We start from the raw sequence: 20,649 nt of genomic DNA on the forward strand, positions 1-20,649 counted from the left end.
GAGAGCGATATCTGACTCCACAAGTCACAACTCCTCAGGAGTATCAGGCGCGCCTGCAGATGCAGCTCAACCGCCAACCGGTTCCCTCTATGCGACCCATTCCGGTTGTTCTCAACCCTGGGGAATCCCAGCGTGCTTATGAAGCACAATTCCGAAGCTGGGTGGAGGGAGCTCGACGGCTCCGCTCCTACAATGCTCTTCGAGCAAGTTTCTCTGAAACTGATATTCGTCTTGAGAGACGTTTGCGCTTAGACTTCGCTAAGTCGAAAGCACGTCGACGAACACTCGGACCCCGTCCCCATCACCTCGAGGCGTCACCACCTCTTGCTCATGTTGCGAGCGCCGCTCATTCCTATGAGCCGGCTGCTACAGCCATTGGTCGGAGCTTGAGCTCAGCAACCGACCTGTCATCCCCGCGTTCTAGCGGCGGGAAGCGCTCGGCGCCTGACGACGCGGTCGTACGCCGTAGCGGCGGGGCAGTGAGTGTGCCCGATCAAAAGCGCCGACGACGTCAGGGCAGTACTGCCGGAGGACAACCTCAAACTCCCAAGCGTTTTGTGAGTGAGGATAACCCCTCCATTTCACAAGGTACTGCGTACGACCCTGGCGCCTGCGCCTCGCCACCACGCGTTCCACATGGAAGTGGAGCTCGCCGTGCTCGTCGAGCAGAGCAGAAGGAGGCCGAGCCTCAGCTGGACTCTCGCGTCGCGAGTCGCAGCGACGTGTTCGCGCTGGAGCAGCGTGTGGGTTCTCTGAGCCAGTATCTCCATGATACGACTGACTCTCTGAGTCGCCTTGCAGATGGTCTCGATGAGACGAACCACCGCGTGGACTGGTTTGAACAACCACAGTCGGTTCAGAACCGAGTCGCGGACCTTGAGCGTCAAGTCGCTCAGCTGCAAGGTCAGATCGACTTGCTGTTGCGTCTTGTGGCCCCGCCACCTGCTGTCGTTCAGCCTGCCGTGGTTCGGTCTCCCGCTGTTGCGCAGCCTGTCGTGGCCCAGCCACCGTTGGCGCCAACGCCTCCGTGCTCACCTGAGCAGGGTCCTGATACGGCTTGAGTAAGCTAAGGTAGAAGACTGGATGCGTGCGCATCTTCTTCGGAAGGTTAAGCGTATACGCTAGGCCCTTCTTGGCCACGACCTTGAACGGTCCTATGAACCGTGGTCTCAATTTTGTCTTAAAGACTGCAGACACTGCAATAGTAGGTAGGTTTTTTGCATTTAATAAAACTTGGTCTCTGACCTCAAACCTTTCTTCATTGTGTCTGCCTTTGGCATCTGCATCTTCTTTTTGCATGTTTTGGCTTTCAGCCATAGCGTCGCGTACTAGACGCCTTACGCTTAGTCTCAAAGAGACAAAGTCATTGACTTGCTTGCGAACCGCAACAGTGCTGACATCAGCTAGCCGCTCGGCTATCCCTCCCCCATCAAGCCCTGAGCCACTGCGTGGCGGCGTCAGTGGGACGCGAGGGCTAACCAAGCCGTTCACATAGAACGGAGTGTAGCCTGTCGAGGCGTGCACTGCATTATGTAATGCGAACTCAACGAGTGGGAGCAGCTGGCTCCAGCGTTTTGGCGCCTCAGCGCATACGCTTCGGAGGATGTCCTCCACAACGCGATTCACGCGTTCGGTTTGACCATCGGTCTGCGGATGGTCCGCTGTGGACATGTCCAAACGAGTGCCGAGCACTCTAAAGAGGGACGTCCAGAACTTCGCGGTGAAGCGCGGGTCTCGATCCGAGACAATTGCCTCAGGCAAGCCATGTTGGCGAAAGACTCGGTCTAAAATCAGCAAAGCTGTACCTTCACCATCTATGGTGTCCGGCACCGCCGCTAGATGAGCCATCTTGCTCAATCGGTCTACAAAGACCACAATGCCCGTGTTTCCTGTCTTGTCCTTGGGAAGGCCAAACACAAAGTCCATACTCATGGACTGCCAACATCTCTTGGGGACAGGCAAACTCGCCAATGGCGCTGCCGTGCTCGGCGCGGACTTTGTCCGTTGACACGTCTCACACGTGCGTACATTGGAGCCGACCCACTTATACATCTTGGGCCACCAGTACATCGAGCTCACCGAGCCATAGGTCTTCTCCCGACCTAAGTGCCCGCCCACGGGCGTATCATGAACCTCATAGAGGATTCGATACTTTAGATCCTCATCATGAGGAACGACTACACGAGGGTTATCCTCAGAGTCGGTGCTGTAGTACAGCAGGCCGCCATCGAGTGAGTATCGATGCAGCCTCGCGCGTAAGCGCCCAGACAATTCGTTGTCAGAGTCGTTAAACTCTTCGCTCCCAAGAGCCCGTAGCAGCGCTACGCACATGTCGTCTTGTGCATACGCTCCGCGTATCAAGTCACGCACTGACGACGTCACTGTCGTGACATGAGCTAACTCGTAGTCCGGCCTGCGCGAGAGCGCATCGGTCACTACATTAAGCCGCCCCGGCTTGTACTTCACCTCGAAGTTATACTCGGCAAAGAAGGAAAGCCATCTTGCCATTCTCTGAGAGAGATGAGGCGACTGTGTCGCAGTGCGTAACGACGCATGATCAGTAAAGATCACAAAAGGCTTAGAGCCTAGCAGGTGTACCCTGAATTTGACTAGAGCATACTTCATTGCGAGTAGCTCTTTGTCATGAACTGGATAGTTCTTCTCTGCAGCTTTGAGCTGGCGAGACTCAAACTCGATCACGCGTTCACGCCCTTCGGCGTCTGCTTGTAGTAAAGCACAACCGATTGCAAAATCGGAGGCGTCACAGACGACGCTAAACGGACTATCCGGGTCCGGTAGCGCAAGGATCGGAGCCTGGAGAAGGCTCTCCTTCGCAGCCTCAAAGGCTCCGTCGTGCTCGACGTTCCAGCACCATGGTGCGTCCTTCTTAAGGAGATCTGATAATGGCCGAGCCATCTCCGCGTAGTTTGCGCTGTACTTGTGCAAGTAATTGGCTAAGCCTAGCCACTTGCGTAAGTCCTTTTGGTTCTTGGGAACCGGCAAGTCCACTATGGCCTTGACTTTGGCAGGATCTGCCCTTAAGCCACGCTTCCCAATGAAGCACCCGAGGAAAGGTATTTCCTCCGCGCCAAAGACGCACTTATCCAAGTTGGCATACAACTTATTAGTGCGCATGCACTCGAGCACCGCTCGCAAGTGGTCAATGTGGTTTTCCACGTCTGACTTTCCGTGCTCAGCACGACTATGGACGAATATATCGTCAAAGTACGTCTGAGCGTACGCCCGGTGGGGCCTAAACAACTGCGTCACAAGACGATTGAACGTTGCTGGTGCGTTCGACAGCCCCTGGGGCATGACCAGCCACTCCCAGAGCATACCGCTCGGAGTACTCACCGCTGTCAGCGGAATGTCGCTCGTTCTCATGAGCAATTGGTAGTAGCCATCGACCAAGTCGAGCGCGCTGTACAACGCACAGCCTACCATGTTGTTCTGCAGAACATCATTGCGAGGAATCGGCGTTTGCGCCGGGATAGTGGCCGCATTTAGCTTGTTAAAAGCATGAGCAATGCGCCACTTGCCGTTCGGCTTTCTGACACAGAACGTGGGTGTCACGTGCGGAGACTTACTCTCACGCACCATCCCTGCCTCGTGCTTCGCACGGAAGAATGCGTCAATGACGTCACACTGCTCTTTCGGCAAAGGCCATTGCCTTGTTACGCAGTATTTGGTTCCAGGAACCAGGTCAATCTCATGACACACGCCTCGATCCGGAGGCAGGCTCGTCGGTGGGTCTTTCGAGACAACGTCTCCATACTCCTTCACCACCGGGTAGAAGGGATCCGAAGGATCTTTGAGGATCGCCGATCCACTTCTTGCGCTCAGCGCCTTCTTGGTGTCCTCTAGGACCGCGTCGTCCACGACGAATGAGGAGTTCAACTCCTCCTCAGGTCCCAGCAGGACCACCTCGGCTAGCTCGCCTGCCTTTAAGGCTTCGCCAAACTCGGCAATGGACATCTCGTCCAGCTCTAGCAGAGCATCTGCAGCGGGCAGAGTGTCAAGGCTGATATCGCCTTTTACCTCCCCCGTCACTCCGTTCACGAGTGTATACAGCTGTTCACAGAAATCACGTGGAGTATCACCGCTCGTCACGTTGGACACATCGTCCGACGTCAAAGACGTCACAGACGCCTTGCGTCTTCTTCTCCTCTCCCTCCGCGACCGAGCCCGGCCGGAAGAGGGCGGTGTGGCGACATCTCCGTCACCACCGCCGGGTGCAGCAGCACCATCACTCCTCGAAGAGGATACAGTGTCTCGCAAGACACTTGGCTGAAAGCCAAGAGGTCCTCGACCTTCACACAGTGAACTAGGTGTCACTTCACCTGCATCTCCTGGGCCACGCCCATGATGCCTCGACTCGTAGTCGACCGCGACCCTCGGGTCACGCAGCGGTAGGTCATCGAACAGATTCGTACCACTCAGTGGATTACGCGCCACTCCGCGCTCGTCCTCACCAGGACCCAGCAGTTGGTCATTGACCTGACCTGCACCGCTCAGCGGCTAACGTGCCTCACCACGTACGCCCTCAGGGCAAACAGCAACCTCGTTGCTAACAATTTCGGACATACCAATGTCCAGCACTAAGGCCGCCTCGGCCTCGTGCTCGCGCCAAAAGCGCTTCTGCTTCCTAGCAGAGGTGGGTTCATGACTCACCAAAGCTCCACTAGGAACAGGGTGCGACGCACCCAGCGTTTTCGACTGCCAGTCGATCCATGGCTCATGGCGTTCCAACCATGCCATGCCAAGGATGAGGTCATACCTCGCATCCAGGTCTAAGACCAAACAGCGTTCCACGCTATCGAAGTTCTCAAACTTCACTCCAAGGTCGACAGAGAGCTTCGACACAGTTACCAGTGTCCCCGTCGCGAGCCGGACAGAGATCGTATCTCTCGTTGGCACTTCCAGTGCTTCATCATACATCTGACCCCCTTCAAGGGTGGAGCGACGGGCGTAGTTGCCCGAGGCTCCCGAGTCAATCAAGACTCTACATGGCTTTGCAAAGCCCTTCACGTTCGCTTGAACGACCAGCAAGCCCGGCTTGCACGCACTCTTCTCGTAAGAGAGCTCAGCTCTCTTCGGGGCTGAGCCCCGTTGCCCTCTACCTCTTCGAGGCACAACAGCACTCAGTTCTTCCCCACTAGGCCGCCCCGCGCCTACTGAGAGTTGCCGTTTCCCGGCGATGACCCGGAGGGTTGGCTCGCCGGATCCTCGCGCTTCTTGCGCAGAGGGCAATAGGCCCTCAAGTGCTTAGTGCTATTGCACACAAAGCATCGGCGGATGCCGGCGCGCTGCTCCGCAGCAAGAAGCTCCGCTTCTTCACCTTCCGCATAGCTGAGGTCCATCGGCTCTGGACCGCTCAAAGAGCTTGCGCTACCAGCGCAAGCTCTTGGAGGTCGCGCCGACCTGAAGTTGTGCTCGGCATTCAATGCCACATCCACCGCCTCTTCGAAAGCGTTAGGGTGTACACGGAACACTTCCGTTCGAGCTGCGCTCACACGAAGTCCCTCCATTAACACGGTCACGCTGACCAGTTCCGGAAGAGGGTCCGCCGCCATTCCGGCGATAAGAGCTATCAACTCTTGGACATAGTCCAATAAATCCTTCTTACCCTGGCGGGTAGCAAGGAACTTCGACCGGATACGGTACACCTGATTAGGCGGCGCGAACACGCGCGAAAGCTGTTGCTTCAGCTGATCCCAAGTGGGAAATGCAGCGTCAACAGACGTGCCGCACGTTAGTACCCATTCGCGAGCGCGACCTCCAAGCCTGGCGATAGCCAGCGCCACGCGCTGATACTCAGACTGGAGCAGGGCCGATCCCATGGCCATCTCGACCTCACGGGTCCAGAGAAATAGATTCTCTCCATCCTTCCTCTCGAAGGTTTTTACGCTCACCATGAGCGGTTTCAGTCTCATAGACTCTTCACGCGTCATCGACGCCGCCGCCGTTGCGGCGCTCATCTTCTCTTGGACATGCTCCAAGAGCGCGTTCTCGTAGCGGGAGAACAATTCCAGCCTGGCAGTGACCGCCTCTGGACCTTGCGATGCAAGATGAGCCACGCCCTCCGGGCCAAGCAAGGACATAAGCTTAGTAAGCGCGTCCTGCTGCGCCGGGGGTAAATTCGCGAACACGGGGTGCTCCATCCTCGCAGAGGATATAGTCAACCGACTCAGGAGCGCGATTGACTACAAGTGCTACCAAGTGCAGCGGGGCTGCCGTAGCTTTAGCGTCAGAAGAAGACGTTCGACTCAAAGAGTCACTAATACTAAGCTTCTTATCCAAAGGACACTTACAGCCCAAGACCAGGGCTCAAAGTTAATACCTTAACTTTTATGCTTCAAAACCAGAAGTGTTTTATTTACTATTATTGCGGCCAAGCCGCCTAGGGGTAAATGTATCTCTTTAACTATCTAGCATAGTTAAACCTAATCAAATGCATAACGTGTAGCTTTCAGCCAACGTACTGAGAAACCTTGTTAGCTCTCCAACTTATGTACTGAGAGTTTGTTAACTCTCCGGATACTCCGTACCCCTGTGTGTTCCACATCATGTAACCCGTCACATCGTAAGTGTGCTGACTGCTTTCCTTTAGCACTCGAAGGATGATACCAGTTTCGCTGATGTGCTTCTTGCTTTTATTGTGCATTTCAATGCTTTTGTCCATTTCACTTAGCCTGATGCTCGATTTATAATATAAAGAGACCCTTTTTGCAACTCTGAAAACAGGTTAAACAAATCGATGCCTCCCTCTTCCCATCTCATTTTTACGCGTGGTTTTAAGCTCCGACCATGCTCGATATAGGCTATAAAACGGATGGACATTCCATCTGCAAAGCACAATACCACATACGCGATTTCCAACCTGTAGTTTTGCCATCGTCTCTTTGGCAAATTGAGAGCGGAAAGAAATATCAGGCACATTGCTATTTAGGCTATAAGGACGTCCGTTTCATTTTCAATGTCAGCTCCTTGTGTGACCAAACTTTATTTTTAAAGTTGCCATCCTATCTATCCTATCGATGGGGAGAAAAGAAATCTTTTAAGGCTTGTACATGTATCTACCAACAATTCTTTCGCTTTTTCTACGCTATCAAATATGACAGGTGCCCGGTAAGAAAGTCGGGACAGTTGGGACAAAAAGTAGGGATCTGATTGGCCACGATAAATGCCTCACTTATTACCGAGTGAAACATTTAAAAGTAGGCATAATCATTCTAAAATGCTATTATTTCATTTGCCAAAAACATTCTATTTATTGGATGAAAGTGTTTGCAATTGCGGCTACAAATTGAGGGCATTCAGAGCTAGGTCGCGACCATGACGGCGACGCGCATGCTGAGCAGGTGCACGGGACGAAAGCTGCGTCTTCTGTGTCTGCACGGCATGTACCAAGACGCGACCACTTTTGTGGGCAAGACGAATCCCTTGCGCAACGCCGATGTGGATTTAGTCTTCTTGGACGGGCCCTTCACCATTACCCCGCCCATTCTGGCGCGTCAGAGCAAGCGGCCAAACACTTCATGTTTAGCTCCCAGTAAACACAAGCGCGTGCGCTGCGCGAAGAAGAAAGCCGAGTTCCGCGCGTGGTGGCGGCCCCTGGGCATCCACCAAGCGGATCCAAGCAACCTGGATGGTGACCGTGATGTACTCGTGAGTTTCCTACGCGAGAAGCTGCTCGAGGTGGGAAATGTGGACGGCGTGGTAGGGTTTTCACAAGGTGCAAGCCTCGCGGCGTGGATGTGCTCGGAACAGGTGCGTAGAGGCTGATGTGAGACTGTAATAGTTTCTTACGTCAACTTTGAAACATGGCAGGCGCGTGCTGAATTACAGTGGTCTCCGAAGCTGGCTGTGCTTATTGGCAGCTACCTTGGCTCGGCGCAATACTCCTTGGACTCGGGTATTATCCCGAATATAGCGTCGCTGCACGTATTCGGCTCGAACGACCATGTTATCCCGTCAGCAAAGAGCGAGCAAGTGGTGGACATATTTAAACAACAAGAGGTTGGTAGTGTGCTACAGCTTACGGCGTGCATCTGCACGAGACTAACCTCATAATGTGCGTTGCCGATAGACCCTTGAGAACCGTGTTCTGACTTCGGTGCACACGCAAGGCCACGTGATCCCCAAGTGCGACGCATCCAAGGAGCTGTTCGAATCCTTCTTGACCCTCCAGCAGCTGAGGTTGCTCGGCAGCTCCACCACTTCATCCTCGACGTCCTTGGAGACCGGCGATCGCGAAAACCTGACCCCCTCGGAAGCCTTGGCGTCCTAGCGGGTGTAGCTCCCAAGCAACGTTTACACAGTGTAGACATTTGTCTTGCATAATTTCATCCAATACCATGGCCCTGTACATTTTTTACCAGTATCCGCCCAAACCACGAATATTTCTCTAAAAGACGGCGGGAAGGGCGAAGTAGAAGCAGTTCATCATGTCTGCCGAGGAGGTCGCTAAGGCCTTCGTGCAGCACTACTACACCACGTTCGACACGAACCGGGCGGGACTCGCCAGTCTTTACGTACGCCACGCTTAAGTCTCCGATAGAGGGTCTGGATTATTTACTACAACTTTGTTTTGTTTTTTGTCAAATGGCAGCAAGACGTGTCCAACCTGAGCTGGGAAGGACAGATGTCCACGGGCCAGCAAGCCATCGTGGCCAAGATGCAGGCTCTACCGGCCGTGCGTCACGAGTATCCGACTGTGGACATTCAGCCGTCAACATCGGGCAACGCTATGATCATCTTCGTGCAGGGCAAGATGCAAATCGAGGAGAACAACCCGATCCAGTTCACGCAGGTATTTCAACTTGTAGCCCACCAGCCTGGCCAGTATTACATCCACAACGACGTCTTCCGTCTGCAGTACGGATAAACGACTTGGTCGCTACGTTAGTTCCGAGTCAATGGGACGAATTCTGCCTCAAAGCCCTCCTACAGTTTAAAGGAGGTGGCTACACAACAGGAGAGGAGGACCAATCCCAAGAAGCTCGACGTGGAGTAATTTTTACCTCAAGGGGGGACACGCTACAGGTGGTACCTGTGGGCTGCGTGCGTTGTGACGTAGGATACGGAAAACGGTGAATAGATACTCTCTCCCCTTGATGTCGAGTTGGCATGGCCGCATTTATCATTAGTCAAAACGTATATTTAGCAGGTGAAGGCTGAGTTAAAAGCGATAAGTGCCTGCAGTTTTTAACAGGTCGCATTAGCACTTAGAACTTCAGTATGATGCGTGCAACCGGTCCTCAATCTACGAGCACGCTCAGTAGTGTAAGCGATACAATGATGTTCTATCGTAACGCTCGAGTTCTAACACTTGTTCTGAGTCTGTAGACCTCCCGTGTGACTCTCATGGAGCGTCAAGCACTGGAGAAAGGTGACGTGTCGATGCTCGCCACCCTCCGTGTACGTCCACCGTCATCAGGCCTAAGGAAACTCCTTTTTAAACCTTGGAGTGCAGATTGGTGAACTCGACAAACTGGTGGCTGCGATGAGGCAGAAGCAGGCGATTACACAGGCAGCAATGGCTCATTACGAGAGCGAGATTGGGCATATCGACCGCGAGGTGGCCAACATCATGGCTCGATACACACCCATGTGCAAGCGTCTGGAAGCTCGTCGTCAAGAGCGGAACGAGTTGCAACAACATTTGGATATTGCAACGAAACAATTCGGAGACGTACTGGCGGCCACGAAAACTCGTCTACGTGCCAGCTCTCATGAACATGTGCAACACATTCGTCAAGTAGCGTCAGCAGAACTTACGAGCACTCGCGGCTACTCTCTAGGACGCAACAGCACAGTATACCAGAAGCCTCGTAAATAGAAGAGAGATTCGTTAGAATATGGTAATATTACTGCACTCCACTTTCCTCTGCTGTCTACGCTGCGCAATAATTGCTACTTCACCTCATGGCGTGGAAGAGGCCTTGGCATCATATTCATCATCGTTGTCCTCTTTTGACTCCTTAGACTCTGCAAAATTTGCAAGTGAAGAGACTCGGACATTACTCGTGCTCTCACTATTGTTGAGAGCACTAGGGCCGACGATAACAGGAGCTGTATCTTGGTTGAGTTTCTTGAAGTTGACAACCTTCTGAAAGATAAACTCGAGAACGTGTTTGGCATCGATGCGTTCTGGGTCTAGTCGCGGTAAGATACCAAGAATATCGGCACTCTCGCGTACGTAATACTCCAGATCGTCGTCCGAGCATTTGTTTGTAAGCTGCGCGAGTCGCAATGATTCACTCGCAAAATGTTCGTCCAGATCGAATTGGTCCAGTGCTGGTGGCGGTGGTTCACGTAGTGCTGGGGGAAAGACCGCAGACTTTAGAGGCGGCAGAGGACACTCGAACTGAGGTGGAATCAACGTGAGAGGCTCGTGCTTGACGCCAAGTTCACGATATAAATTCACAGCTTCAGGGATGAGAGACGTGTCAAACTTGAAAAGCGAGTCGTCAAAGAGTCTTGTAAAGTCTTTTGGGAGATCTTCACTTTCTTGCATACAAGATCGCAGCCGATCACTGAGCGCTTGAGTGTCTGGCAACCGGACGTACTCGTTCAGATCTGGATCTTCGGCGTCTTGATGGTTTAAACTGATGCTCTTGTCCTTTAATAACCATCGGAAAATAATCTCTTGGAGCTTTGCGTTTTCTTCCTTATCAATCCACTCGTCCACAAAGCATTGGGCAGACCCAAACACGATAAGACGCCCTGATTTTGATGCTGGTCCTGCAACGCCACCTTCTTGCCACGCAGCTACTACTGGTCTGTTAACAGGGTACGAAATGAAACCGGAAGATAACAGAGGCGCTGCTGGTTTCTTCACCGTCAAAGTAGCTCCATAAGGGTATACAAACGTGAGCCCCTTTTGATCCTTTTCAAGCGCCCCACCTGGCCCTAAAGGCTTTGACTCGCGCCCCGCCACCAGCAGATCTTTCCTCCCGTACAACACGTTGACCTGTATTGAGGCAGCCAAATTAGTCGACGCTCAGACATATGCCAATTGTAGATCCTTTTGGTGTTACCATTCGCGCGAGCTCTCTGTTTACGACTCCACTAGATATGAGTACTTCTTTCGGGTGATGATACTTGTGGTAGACTGTACGGATAACTGCATCCGGATTCACGAAAATGCCAAAACTTACAGCATTACAACACAACAAGTGAGTTCCTAGCATGTTCGCACTGCTAATTGCAACGTTCTCACTCTTTGAGCCAGCCATTGAGATTCGTATCGAAAGTCTGCTCGCCGCCCTCGCCCAGCATGAGGAGGATGCTGCCACCACTGTTCAAAAAGTCCTTGAGGGTAGCAAACTCAGTGGAGCTGAAGCGTTCGCGCACACCGGCGAAAACGAGCACACTAGCATCCTTTATCCGGTCTCGGGACAAGTCGTCCTTATTGACATCCACGCGACATAACGGCTTGAGCTTACGCGCGAGCTTCTTGAGCCCACTAGTCGGGTAGAACTGCTCCTTCTTGGATGCATCAAATAGTACAGTGGCCGACTTGGCAGCGCCTCCGCCCCGTGCATCATCCTGACCTTCCATCCCAAGTGGATCCTAAAAGGTCGCTTCCGTCGGAAGCGAAAAGTGGTGTAGTCACCGTAATATGGTGTGTATTTTGTGTTCCGAAGTTAAAAATCAGCCTTCCTGCCAGTGACTTCGGAAAGGGAAAGAAGGAGGAGGGCTCAAACGATGGTAGGGTGGGGGCGTAAATGAAAGTGCCTGTGTCCAATAGCTGACGAGTGTGTGTTTGTACACAACAAAGGCGGAGTTCCGACAGGCCAAGCATACCATCATTCTGGTGCAGTACACGCGCGATCCGAACTCGCGCACGTATCTGGACTTTGAGTCGGTGAACGGCGGCATGGACGGCGTGGTCAAGATGTACGAGGCCAAGCTCAAGCAGCTGAATCCGAGCATGAAGAATATTACGTACGATATTCAGGACCTGTACACGTACATTGACTCGCTCACGGACCTCAGCGCGCTTGTGTTGGACCTCGAAACCAAGACGTATCTGCCCTGTGGCAAGGAGTGGATCAAGAAAAAAGTCTTCCAGGTGCTTAAGAACCAGGCCGGCTAACCTATCCATCGCTGAATCCAAGTAAGACAAGACGGGCGCTGTATTTGCCGTTAATATGACATTACAAAACACTGAGAGCGCGGGATGTGGGAAGTTTCAAAGCTGTTATGAATCAACTTGGAGGTGGTGTCTTGAAGCTTGGTACAGGTAGAAGAACTGCACAATCACCAGGGCAGCTAGGATTGACCGGAGAAACGCACTAGGCCCAATACGTAAGGTAGATGCTAAGTGAGAGACTCCACCTGCTGCCGCAAGTGCGCAGAGCACTGCCAGAGCCGCTTGGAATGCAGTTGTTGTGATGTCCATTTGCCATTATTTGCTATGATGACAAAGATCGCATTGGAGAGAGTTTCTATGTTGCAGAGGTAAACCGATGAATTCATTTCCTGTATATTTTACTGTAGTAGTTAAATTAAATGAGACTTAAAGTTTGCTCCCACTAAGTATCCATTGCTGCCATGTGTTTTTGCCGTTTTGCAAGTTGCAAATTGGAACCCTCAAGTTCGAGCTGAGACGACATGGCACAGGAAACTGGTGACGCGGCTACGGCGCTAGACATGGTTAAGATGATCAGGTAAAGCCGCTAATGGCACTGATGCCTGTCTAACTTTGATAAAGTAACCGCGCAATGGACCTCAGGATGAAGTTGACTTGAATATTTAATCTGCTGCCACAGCGCTGAGGGTCACGAAATTTACATCAGCAGGAAGTGCGCCATGGTGTCGGGAACCATCCGTGCCATGTTAAGCGGTGCGTAGCCGTTTCTCTTGTTATAGTTGACAGCATATCTTATGACTCTGGTGCAGGCCAATTCACGGAGAGCAAGGGCGAGATCACATTCCCCGACATCAGCGCTCCTATCTTGGAAAAAGTCTCACAGTACATGTACTACAAGACTCAGTACTCAGACAGCACGTCACGCCTGCCAGAGTTTATCATCGAGCCGGAGATTGCCATGGAGCTGCTCATGGCAGCCAACTACCTCGACTGCTAAACATGCAGCAAAGCTCTGACCTTGGCTACAACGCGAGTCTAATACAAGTTTATTACTACTACTGTAGTAGTACGCCCGACCCAGTGGTGTCTCTTTGCATTGAATCAGTTATTTTCAGGCGGACCTTTCAGTTTGCTCAGGTCGGTATGCTTATATCGAAGCAGCGACGGCGTGCACGGCTCATTCTGCAGCAGGCAAAATGCCTGGAGGCATGGTTCGGCTTCCTCTTTTACCCGACTTCATGCCTCCTCCTGCACGACAAGGTGAGGAGTCTAACGATCCATTGGCTTCAAAAGTGGATAAACATCTAACAGCTCTTACTTGCGTGAAGCAAGCTGACTGCGCTTCAGTATAGCTCATCGTTATCTCGTGCACTTCCTGTTTGCTGCCTAGTTGTGCTGATCCCGGCAGATACAGCACGATATTACTTGGGCACGCGTGGCAACTTGCGATCGCAGGTGTTCCCCCTCACTGCCTTCATGTTCCTGTCTGCTTGCCCGCTGGTCCCAGGGCTGGTCTACCTAAGCTTTTTCGCAGAACATCGCCTTCCGTTTGATGCTGTAGCGGGAACAGGCCTTTTGTTGCTGCTCTTAGCAGAGACTGTTGCTGGTGCTGTCGTGTTGCGTGAGTTGCTAAGACAAGAAGCAGCACGTTTTCTCAAAATGCGCAGTAATGATAATGCTGCCCGAGATCATGGGGAGCATACCAGGTTCCTACAGGGAGAAGATAGATAGGAAACCAATAACCAAGTCGTGGCAATAACATCGCAATTCACAAGTGTATACTTATGCATGTATGCCCTTGCAACCGACTCCTCGCATTGAGGAGTCTTTTCAAGGATCCCGTCGTCTCAGAATTACTTAACCCTAGAGGGGCTTACTGTCATCATGTCAGCGCTGCGTAGTATGGAGACGACCCACAAGAGCGCGGTACAAGCCCCTGGCACGGTATCAAAGAGGGTGCCTACGTCTCACGATGTCTGCGTTTGTGTGTTGGTTCTAAATGATAGACGGTATTGCGTTGTAAGGTAGCTATCGTCGGCGATGCTACCGTGGGCAAGACAGCCCTACTGCAGGTTCTCAAGAGCAATGGTCACGAATACCCGAAGAACTACGTTATGGTGCGTTCTTCTTCTGTGAAAGTGTACATACACAGCACTGTTTTTCGCTCTGGTGCTCAACAGACATCAGACGTGGAGCTATCAGCGAAAAGTATTGCTATCCCCGATACAAATGTCGTTGTGGAGCTTTATCTTTTTGACTGTGCTGGCCAAAGCATTTTCAACCAACTCGACTTTGGCACTGTGCATGTACGTCCCCACTCCTTTTTTGTGAAACCTTGAAAGAACCTTACTCATGTATCCCTCATGATTGTCAGTACAAGGGTGCATCGATGGCTCTCGTGGTGTTCGATGTGAATAACAAAGAGTCATTCAAATCTTGTAGCAAGTGGTACCAGGATGTTCGAGACGCGTCGCCAAACCACAACATTCCAGGTATGAAATGCTCAGCATTTGCCTTGGCGGCATAACACAACTTTGCTTCAGGTGTCCTGCTGGCCAACAAGACGGACCTGCGCTATAACAACCGCGACGCAATTTCCACCAAGGAGGCAGAAGAATTTGCGTCGCGCAACGATCTGAAATACTTTGAGTGCTCTGCGGTAAGCTAATTGGGATAAAATTGGTTATAGAACCGAAGCTGAACAGAACTCTGGTTATTCAGCAACAAAATTCGGGTGTCGAGGCACCCTTCACTTATATCGCGGACTGGTTCCACAAGAAATATCAAGCAGCAACACAGCGTGCATAGGAGAATGCCATGGTTGCATATTGACTTTCGTCACATCATAAAAGCGAGCTTCCTTTACTGTGGGGTTTCTCTTCTTAAATTCTTGATTTTCCCTGCACTTTGAGAACTTGCTACACAATAGAATGGAACAAGTTGGCACAAGTCCTCTAGTAGAGGAAGGTGATACTCCGTCCTGTAAAGAGTTGCCCCGTGGTCGCCGAAGCGTCCGAGCGTTGGCCTGCTGTGTATGCGAACGCAACCAATGATGTAGGTCACTGGTTGCAGAGAAACGGCGATGAGAACCTCTCGAGGTTCGTGGTCTCAACGTCGTAAGGTGTTGGGGCAGCCTTGTGTGTCAAGTGCGTCACGAGGAGGGGTGAGTGGATGGAGACGCTGGTCAGATGTCGTTAGCTTTTTCTTCGCAGTGAGGGACATTGGAGTCAGTTAATAACAAATATTGCTACCGTACGACGACCTACAATGTATGTCCTATCGACCCGACGTCTCGATGTCGTTAGCTTTGCACAAGTTAAATGACAACCATGTTCCAAAAAATAAAAGTAAGTTGCCCACTGAACAAGTAGTTGGGATCGTTGAGACCTTCTGTCTCCTTTACTTCTTGAATTTCGTTACAACCAAAGAACGCACAATTACTCGCTACACTAACACCGATCTCTACGCCATTGAAGGCGCCTGAGGTTGAGGGATTACCTCTTTCTTTTTGATAGTCCGGAAGGCCCACAACACCACCCACACACACACTATCTGAAGGACATTCAGGTAGCTGAGACCAGCTTTGACAAACTCGCAGTCGATACCATTAGCGCATTGGAGCTCTTCAGACTCGTTCGCTGTATGTGTTACAGCCATATACATTTGCGCGGCGATGACGATTAGTGAAATCGTCTCCGTCACGTACAGAATCTTGCGGATCTTTGTGGAATGGCCTTCGTTTGGCTTGCCACGGTTCGCGAATTTGGGCTCCTGTACTACAGGGACGCCATCTTCGTCGTCACTAAGACTCCCCATGTTGTACGAGTGGTTCATCACACGATCCGACGCCATGGTGGGTATCCGGAGTTTCTTCTCCTGTTCGTATGCCTGAAGGCGCGAAAGAACCCGCAAGCCGTAGATCAAGAAGACTGTGCTAATGATGCCCAGCATTATCGCACTCCACATTAGATGCAGATACGTTATTCCAGTGCGGTTGAATCCCTTGGACAAGAAGAGCGAGATGTTATACAGAATGTAAAACGCCCATACAACCGCGATGGCAATGCTCGCCAAGCAGATGAGCTGAGCTGGTCTGTCGCCCATAGCAGCACCTTTTTGAATTATGGTAGCCCAATATCCGAGAGTCAGGATACTGTGCAAAAAATATGGTTAGAGATTTGTGCGAGAGCTCAAAATTTAAACCTGCAACTTACTACACGGAGTAGAGGGCGGCGGTGAGTGAATCGGACAGGAAGCTGCTGATGGGGCGAGGAATAAGATGGCCATAACTTTTCGGATCGGCACCAGTTAGCACCATTGACAGTGACGCGTAGCAGCAGAAGATAAAATTATACTGCTGCAGGTTGGATGCCTCATACTTGAGTGACCGAATGTACATAACGGCGCTGGCGAGTGTCGTCACACTGCCGAGAGCGAGATAAATAATCTGCACGTGGAGGTACGCATCCGGGTTGTACGAAGACAGCGTGCGCACACACCCTTCCTCTGTCCGCGCGAAACCGTAGTCGCAAGTAGAGTCCGTAATGTTCCGCATCGCTACGTTCGTCTACAGAGCTACAGAGCTACTGCAATTGCAACTGTTCGCCTTCTGCTTCCACAACAGAAATTGCAAAGTGAATGTGGTGGCCGACCCCATCCGAAGAGTAAGAAGGTCCGCTACGCGCCTCCAGCTGTTGTCTGTTCATGCACCGACTCACATCTTTCGTAGCCGACCTTTAACCAGTGTACCAGCCGCTAGCGAAGCAAGCAACGTATTATTATTAATAATAGTACACGTATTTCATGTATGTAGCGATACTGTGTAGCGTAATGTACCCTACACAATGTACTGTAAAAGCGATTTGCCCAGCAGTACTACATGTATTCGCGCGTGATCAACACGTTGTGTTCGTAGACTCGGACTATTTTGCATCCTTCGGTTCCACCCCGTTGGCCTAATCTCCTTGATCCATGGTATGTATACCTGCTGATGTGCGTACCGATATCGACGTGGCAAAGGGGCTGAAATGTTCATCTGAAAGAGAACTAATGGCGAGAGTCTCTTTCGCCACAACTGGCAAGTACCGGTATCATCAAGAATTTATCGTGAGTTTGTGCCGACAACTGTTTTCGCGTGTGCTGCAGTCTGCTGTCGACCACATTTTCAGAAATGTTCGCATCGTTGCGTAGCTGACATTGCAATTCCGTGGCAACAGCTACATTTGAGCGACTGGTGGTGAGCCAAAACGTAGCTTTAATACGAGTGACAGAGACTCAGACCATCGATCTCTTTATTTTGTGAAAAATTGTGAAAACTGTTTTATTGACCAAATCACCTAAGGTGATCTCTTTTTGGCCACTCAAACGACAATCGGTATCTCCCGACGCGTCTTTCGATCGAAACCCTAGGTCTGAAGGTATTGGACAAAGCAGTTGCGAAATACTTGAGGTATTTAATTATGTATCTCTATAGATAAATCCTATAGTAAAATACCTTTAGCAACCAATTCTTTTCGCCAACTCACCAGTCTGTGATCGACAGCGAGCACTCGCAAGCGCCCCCCCCACCCACCCCCCACCCCCGTAGAGATTGTTTCAAAGTGTCTAAATGGACGAGTACACGCGTGATGATATTGCGAATTTTCAAGAAATTCATCAAGTGGTGACAGACATTATCACAGATCACGCCGCTGCGCGCCCTTCCAACACCGTTAAGCAGTACGCTCCAAAACAAGCCGAGTTTAAAACGTGGTGTGCAGGTAAAAAGTATTTGGATGGCTGTATTGTCACTGAAGGGAAACTAGATACGTTTTTGAAGACGCACGTTATTCCTCGTGGTAACAAGCGCCAGAAAACCAAAGCTGGTGATGCTAAAGCTCTCAGTTTTGCTGGGATTGAAGCTTATGCCAAAGCTGTGACCAATCTGAACAAGTTGCAGCAGGCTCTACTTCTAAATAGCCATCCACATCCACGTGGGAAGACCTATCACGACATTTTCGACACGCTCAAGCGGTCGGAAACTGAGCGCAAGCGAAAAAGCTACGCAGATCGAGCGCTGGGTACCGTTCTTGATGGATTTAATGTCGAAGACATGGTTCAACTCACTGACTATTGGCTGTCTCAAAACGACGGTGTTTCTTTGCGTGATCGTGTAGATTTCTTTTTAGGACATGCACTTCTTTCACGGGGCGAGAGTCGCCGCTTTATTGAATTCCCTGATATGTTAAGGCTGGAGCTACCGGATAAAGGCTCGCAAACATGCACGCCACTTGTGATCATCATGAATCGAGGCGAAATTAATCAGCATGGCCGCATCGAGTACGGGGCAGCCATGCGATGTAAGAACGTGAATGTGTGCCCATTGAATGCTGCAGCGCTCCATCTTTTTTGGCGCTGGCAAATTGATTGTGAACCATTTCCCAATTTTACATGCCACGAAAGGTGGTATGATATCCACCTCATTAATGGTGGTGACAGAACGAAGGAGATTTCGTACAACACCCAGTTAGATCGTATCAAGCGAGCTTTTGCGGCGTGCGGGATCGATTCAACCGTTTGGACACATGCTAATCGAGGATCGGGGGCGAAATTGACGGAAACATTTGGTGCTAGTGAAGAACAAATTCGGCGTCTTGGGAGGTGGAATGCAGCGCGGATGGAAGGATGCTATCTTACATCCCTATCTAAAAAGGCTATGCGAGCCTTGGCTGGATATCCGACAAAGGGTGGCGGTACTGGCTGCAGCGAGGTTCTGCTACTCCAAGCTCTGAGTTACAACAATTGGTTTACCCTGAGGTTGAGGCAGCAGTTAAACAACTGGCTCAAAGCTCGACGCGTGAAATTGCTGGAGCTGCCTTCATTCAAATGCTCCGTCACATGCGAGTGGTCTTTCTTCAAGACTCTGTGGTGGTGCGGCGGCAGTATCCCAATCATCAATTGTGGAAGCACAGTTTGTTTTCCACTGCAGAGTACGCATCCTTTGATCAGGAACTCTATTCGTTGATACCAGCAACGAATAGAGTTCCTGATCAAAGGATCAGCCTGAAACAAAATCGCTTGCAGTTGTAGTGCCTCAAATTGCGGACGTGCTGAAGAACGGAATGGAATCTCTACACGGCAAGCTGGATGCGCTAGCAGCGGGAATAGATACACTAAAGGCTCTCTCAAACAAACGGCTTGTACTCAGCTGGGAAGACAGCACCTCAGGTCATGATCCGCTGCAGTCAGCAGTAGCGCAGCCACCCTTTACATCATGTGCAATTCCGCAGTCACTTCAACCTCGTAATCCAAAGCTGAGCAGATCAATCTCGACGGTTGTGGATGTGGAAAGAGTTGTGGTGTAGTGATTTCTCCGTAGTTGCGGATTATCACCCGTCGACAAAGACGTGACACCGCCCAAGATGTTCAAGCAACGAACCCTCGGTCATGTGATGTACGGAGACGCCAAGGTGCAAGGGACTCGACGGCGTCACTCCCGAGCTTTCAACGAGTATTGGATACGGCCCATATGTCACTGAATCCAGGCTGTCCTTATTATTAATAATGGACTGGCCGGATTCGCATTCAGCGGACCATCTACGGTACGAACCCTCAGCGGCGGATGGGATGAGCTCGCGGAAGACTCGGCGACCTTTTGAAGGCACGTTCACCGTCTGGGACAGGGCGCGGACCGTTAAAGATGCTCATGCGACAGTGCAGACGACGCTTGGCATGCAAGAAGATCCATAACGGATCATTGTTCATTTGATATTTGTATACTTGATTAGGACTTCTTATTAGGAATAGACCCGAAAGGGTAAGCTTAAATACAGAACAGAATTTCCACTCAAGCACACAGAGCGACGTCCGGCTTCAAGGTAAGCGTCTGGTCAAGCTTGTTTGAGTGTGTTATGCCTGTCAGTGAACTCGAAGCTCTGTAGCGAGGGTTCATCCGGCAAGGCCAAGAGACTTTGTGTATTGGCCGATTACTATCGGGAGGTTTTACGTGACGGCTTATTGTTGCCTATTTGCACGACTGGGAGCGCTTGAATTGCCTCCCTTTTATTCTTCCCACCGAGTGTTCAACACTCGGTGACCTCGTAAAAGGCTTACCCGTGCCTGGTACCCTTCCGCTGTTGGGACCACGAGGATTAAAAACACCTGCTATCTTTCCACCTGCTAGTCACCTGCCCGCAACTTTCGCAGCTGCAGACATTAGATAGTTTACAATGTCCAGCCTGTTCCGGCCAAGTGACGAGATGAAGCCATTAGGCTCGCGTGTAGGAGAGTTTGCTAGTCTAGCAAACGTATTGTTGTGGGAACATCCTAACCACATTCTAGCTAGAGTTCACGTGGGATTTCCAACACCACATAACTGGTACCGTCGGTTGTCCTTTCGCCATGTTTCTTGTCTTTTCTTGCCCTTCTTCTCTTGGTAGCTCGTAAACTGGAAGGCCATACAAACAGTTCACAATGGTCACAATCTGTTCCCGGGTCGCGGCACCAGTTGTGGTGTTGGAAATCCCACGTGAACTCTAGCTACAAATGTAGTTAGGATGTCCCACAACAAT

General features: G+C 51.1%; 9 protein-coding genes across 9 annotated transcripts; 7 read left to right on the forward strand and 2 right to left on the reverse strand.

Moving 5' to 3' along the window:
- Nucleotides 1–7,335: 7,335 nt before the first annotated feature.
- Nucleotides 7,336–8,290, forward strand: PITG_20742 (uncharacterized protein; the record flags this gene model as incomplete). The annotated part of the gene is made up of 3 exons (XM_002895520.1): nt 7,336–7,770; nt 7,831–8,019; nt 8,090–8,290. 3 exons carry the CDS (start codon nt 7,336–7,338, stop codon nt 8,288–8,290), a joined length of 825 nt encoding a protein of 274 aa, XP_002895566.1.
- A 125-nt stretch (nt 8,291–8,415) lies between these two features.
- PITG_20743 (nuclear transport factor, putative) lies at nt 8,416–9,117 on the forward strand (the record flags this gene model as incomplete). The annotated part of the gene is made up of 2 exons (XM_002895521.1): nt 8,416–8,534; nt 8,612–9,117. The coding sequence occupies 2 exons, from the start codon at nt 8,448–8,450 to the stop codon at nt 8,885–8,887; spliced, it is 363 nt and encodes a 120-aa protein (XP_002895567.1).
- Nucleotides 9,118–9,246: 129 nt separating this feature from the next.
- Nucleotides 9,247–9,887, forward strand: PITG_20744 (uncharacterized protein; the record flags this gene model as incomplete). The annotated part of the gene is made up of 3 exons (XM_002895522.1): nt 9,247–9,285; nt 9,349–9,420; nt 9,476–9,887. 2 exons carry the CDS (start codon nt 9,367–9,369, stop codon nt 9,839–9,841), a joined length of 420 nt encoding a protein of 139 aa, XP_002895568.1.
- A 38-nt stretch (nt 9,888–9,925) lies between these two features.
- PITG_20745 (Intraflagellar Transport Protein 52) lies at nt 9,926–11,603 on the reverse strand (the record flags this gene model as incomplete). The annotated part of the gene is made up of 3 exons (XM_002895523.1): nt 9,926–10,975; nt 11,043–11,157; nt 11,225–11,603. The coding sequence occupies 3 exons, from the start codon at nt 11,563–11,565 to the stop codon at nt 9,926–9,928; spliced, it is 1,506 nt and encodes a 501-aa protein (XP_002895569.1).
- Nucleotides 11,604–11,687: 84 nt separating this feature from the next.
- On the forward strand, nt 11,688–12,188 carry PITG_20746 (protein enhancer of rudimentary; the record flags this gene model as incomplete). Its single annotated transcript, XM_002895524.1, has 2 exons — nt 11,688–11,715; nt 11,786–12,188. One exon carries the CDS (start codon nt 11,885–11,887, stop codon nt 12,101–12,103), a length of 219 nt encoding a protein of 72 aa, XP_002895570.1.
- Nucleotides 12,189–12,612: 424 nt separating this feature from the next.
- PITG_20747 (transcription elongation factor B polypeptide 1) lies at nt 12,613–13,176 on the forward strand (the record flags this gene model as incomplete). The annotated part of the gene is made up of 3 exons (XM_002895525.1): nt 12,613–12,677; nt 12,780–12,853; nt 12,910–13,176. The coding sequence occupies 3 exons, from the start codon at nt 12,622–12,624 to the stop codon at nt 13,095–13,097; spliced, it is 318 nt and encodes a 105-aa protein (XP_002895571.1).
- Nucleotides 13,177–13,243: 67 nt separating this feature from the next.
- On the forward strand, nt 13,244–13,859 carry PITG_20748 (uncharacterized protein; the record flags this gene model as incomplete). Its single annotated transcript, XM_002895526.1, has 3 exons — nt 13,244–13,360; nt 13,433–13,766; nt 13,828–13,859. The coding sequence occupies 3 exons, from the start codon at nt 13,244–13,246 to the stop codon at nt 13,857–13,859; spliced, it is 483 nt and encodes a 160-aa protein (XP_002895572.1).
- A 125-nt stretch (nt 13,860–13,984) lies between these two features.
- Nucleotides 13,985–14,965, forward strand: PITG_20749 (sporangia induced conserved hypothetical protein; the record flags this gene model as incomplete). Its single annotated transcript, XM_002895527.1, has 5 exons — nt 13,985–14,026; nt 14,107–14,217; nt 14,281–14,406; nt 14,475–14,759; nt 14,822–14,965. 4 exons carry the CDS (start codon nt 13,985–13,987, stop codon nt 14,625–14,627), a joined length of 432 nt encoding a protein of 143 aa, XP_002895573.1.
- A 597-nt stretch (nt 14,966–15,562) lies between these two features.
- PITG_20750 (uncharacterized protein) lies at nt 15,563–16,655 on the reverse strand (the record flags this gene model as incomplete). Its single annotated transcript, XM_002895528.1, has 2 exons — nt 15,563–16,253; nt 16,315–16,655. The coding sequence occupies 2 exons, from the start codon at nt 16,653–16,655 to the stop codon at nt 15,563–15,565; spliced, it is 1,032 nt and encodes a 343-aa protein (XP_002895574.1).
- Nucleotides 16,656–20,649: the final 3,994 nt, after the last annotated feature.

The sequence above is a fragment of the Phytophthora infestans genome, genomic scaffold, assembly GCF_000142945.1.
Source record: "Phytophthora infestans T30-4 supercont1.163 genomic scaffold, whole genome shotgun sequence".
NCBI lineage: Eukaryota > Oomycota > Peronosporomycetes > Peronosporales > Peronosporaceae > Phytophthora > Phytophthora infestans.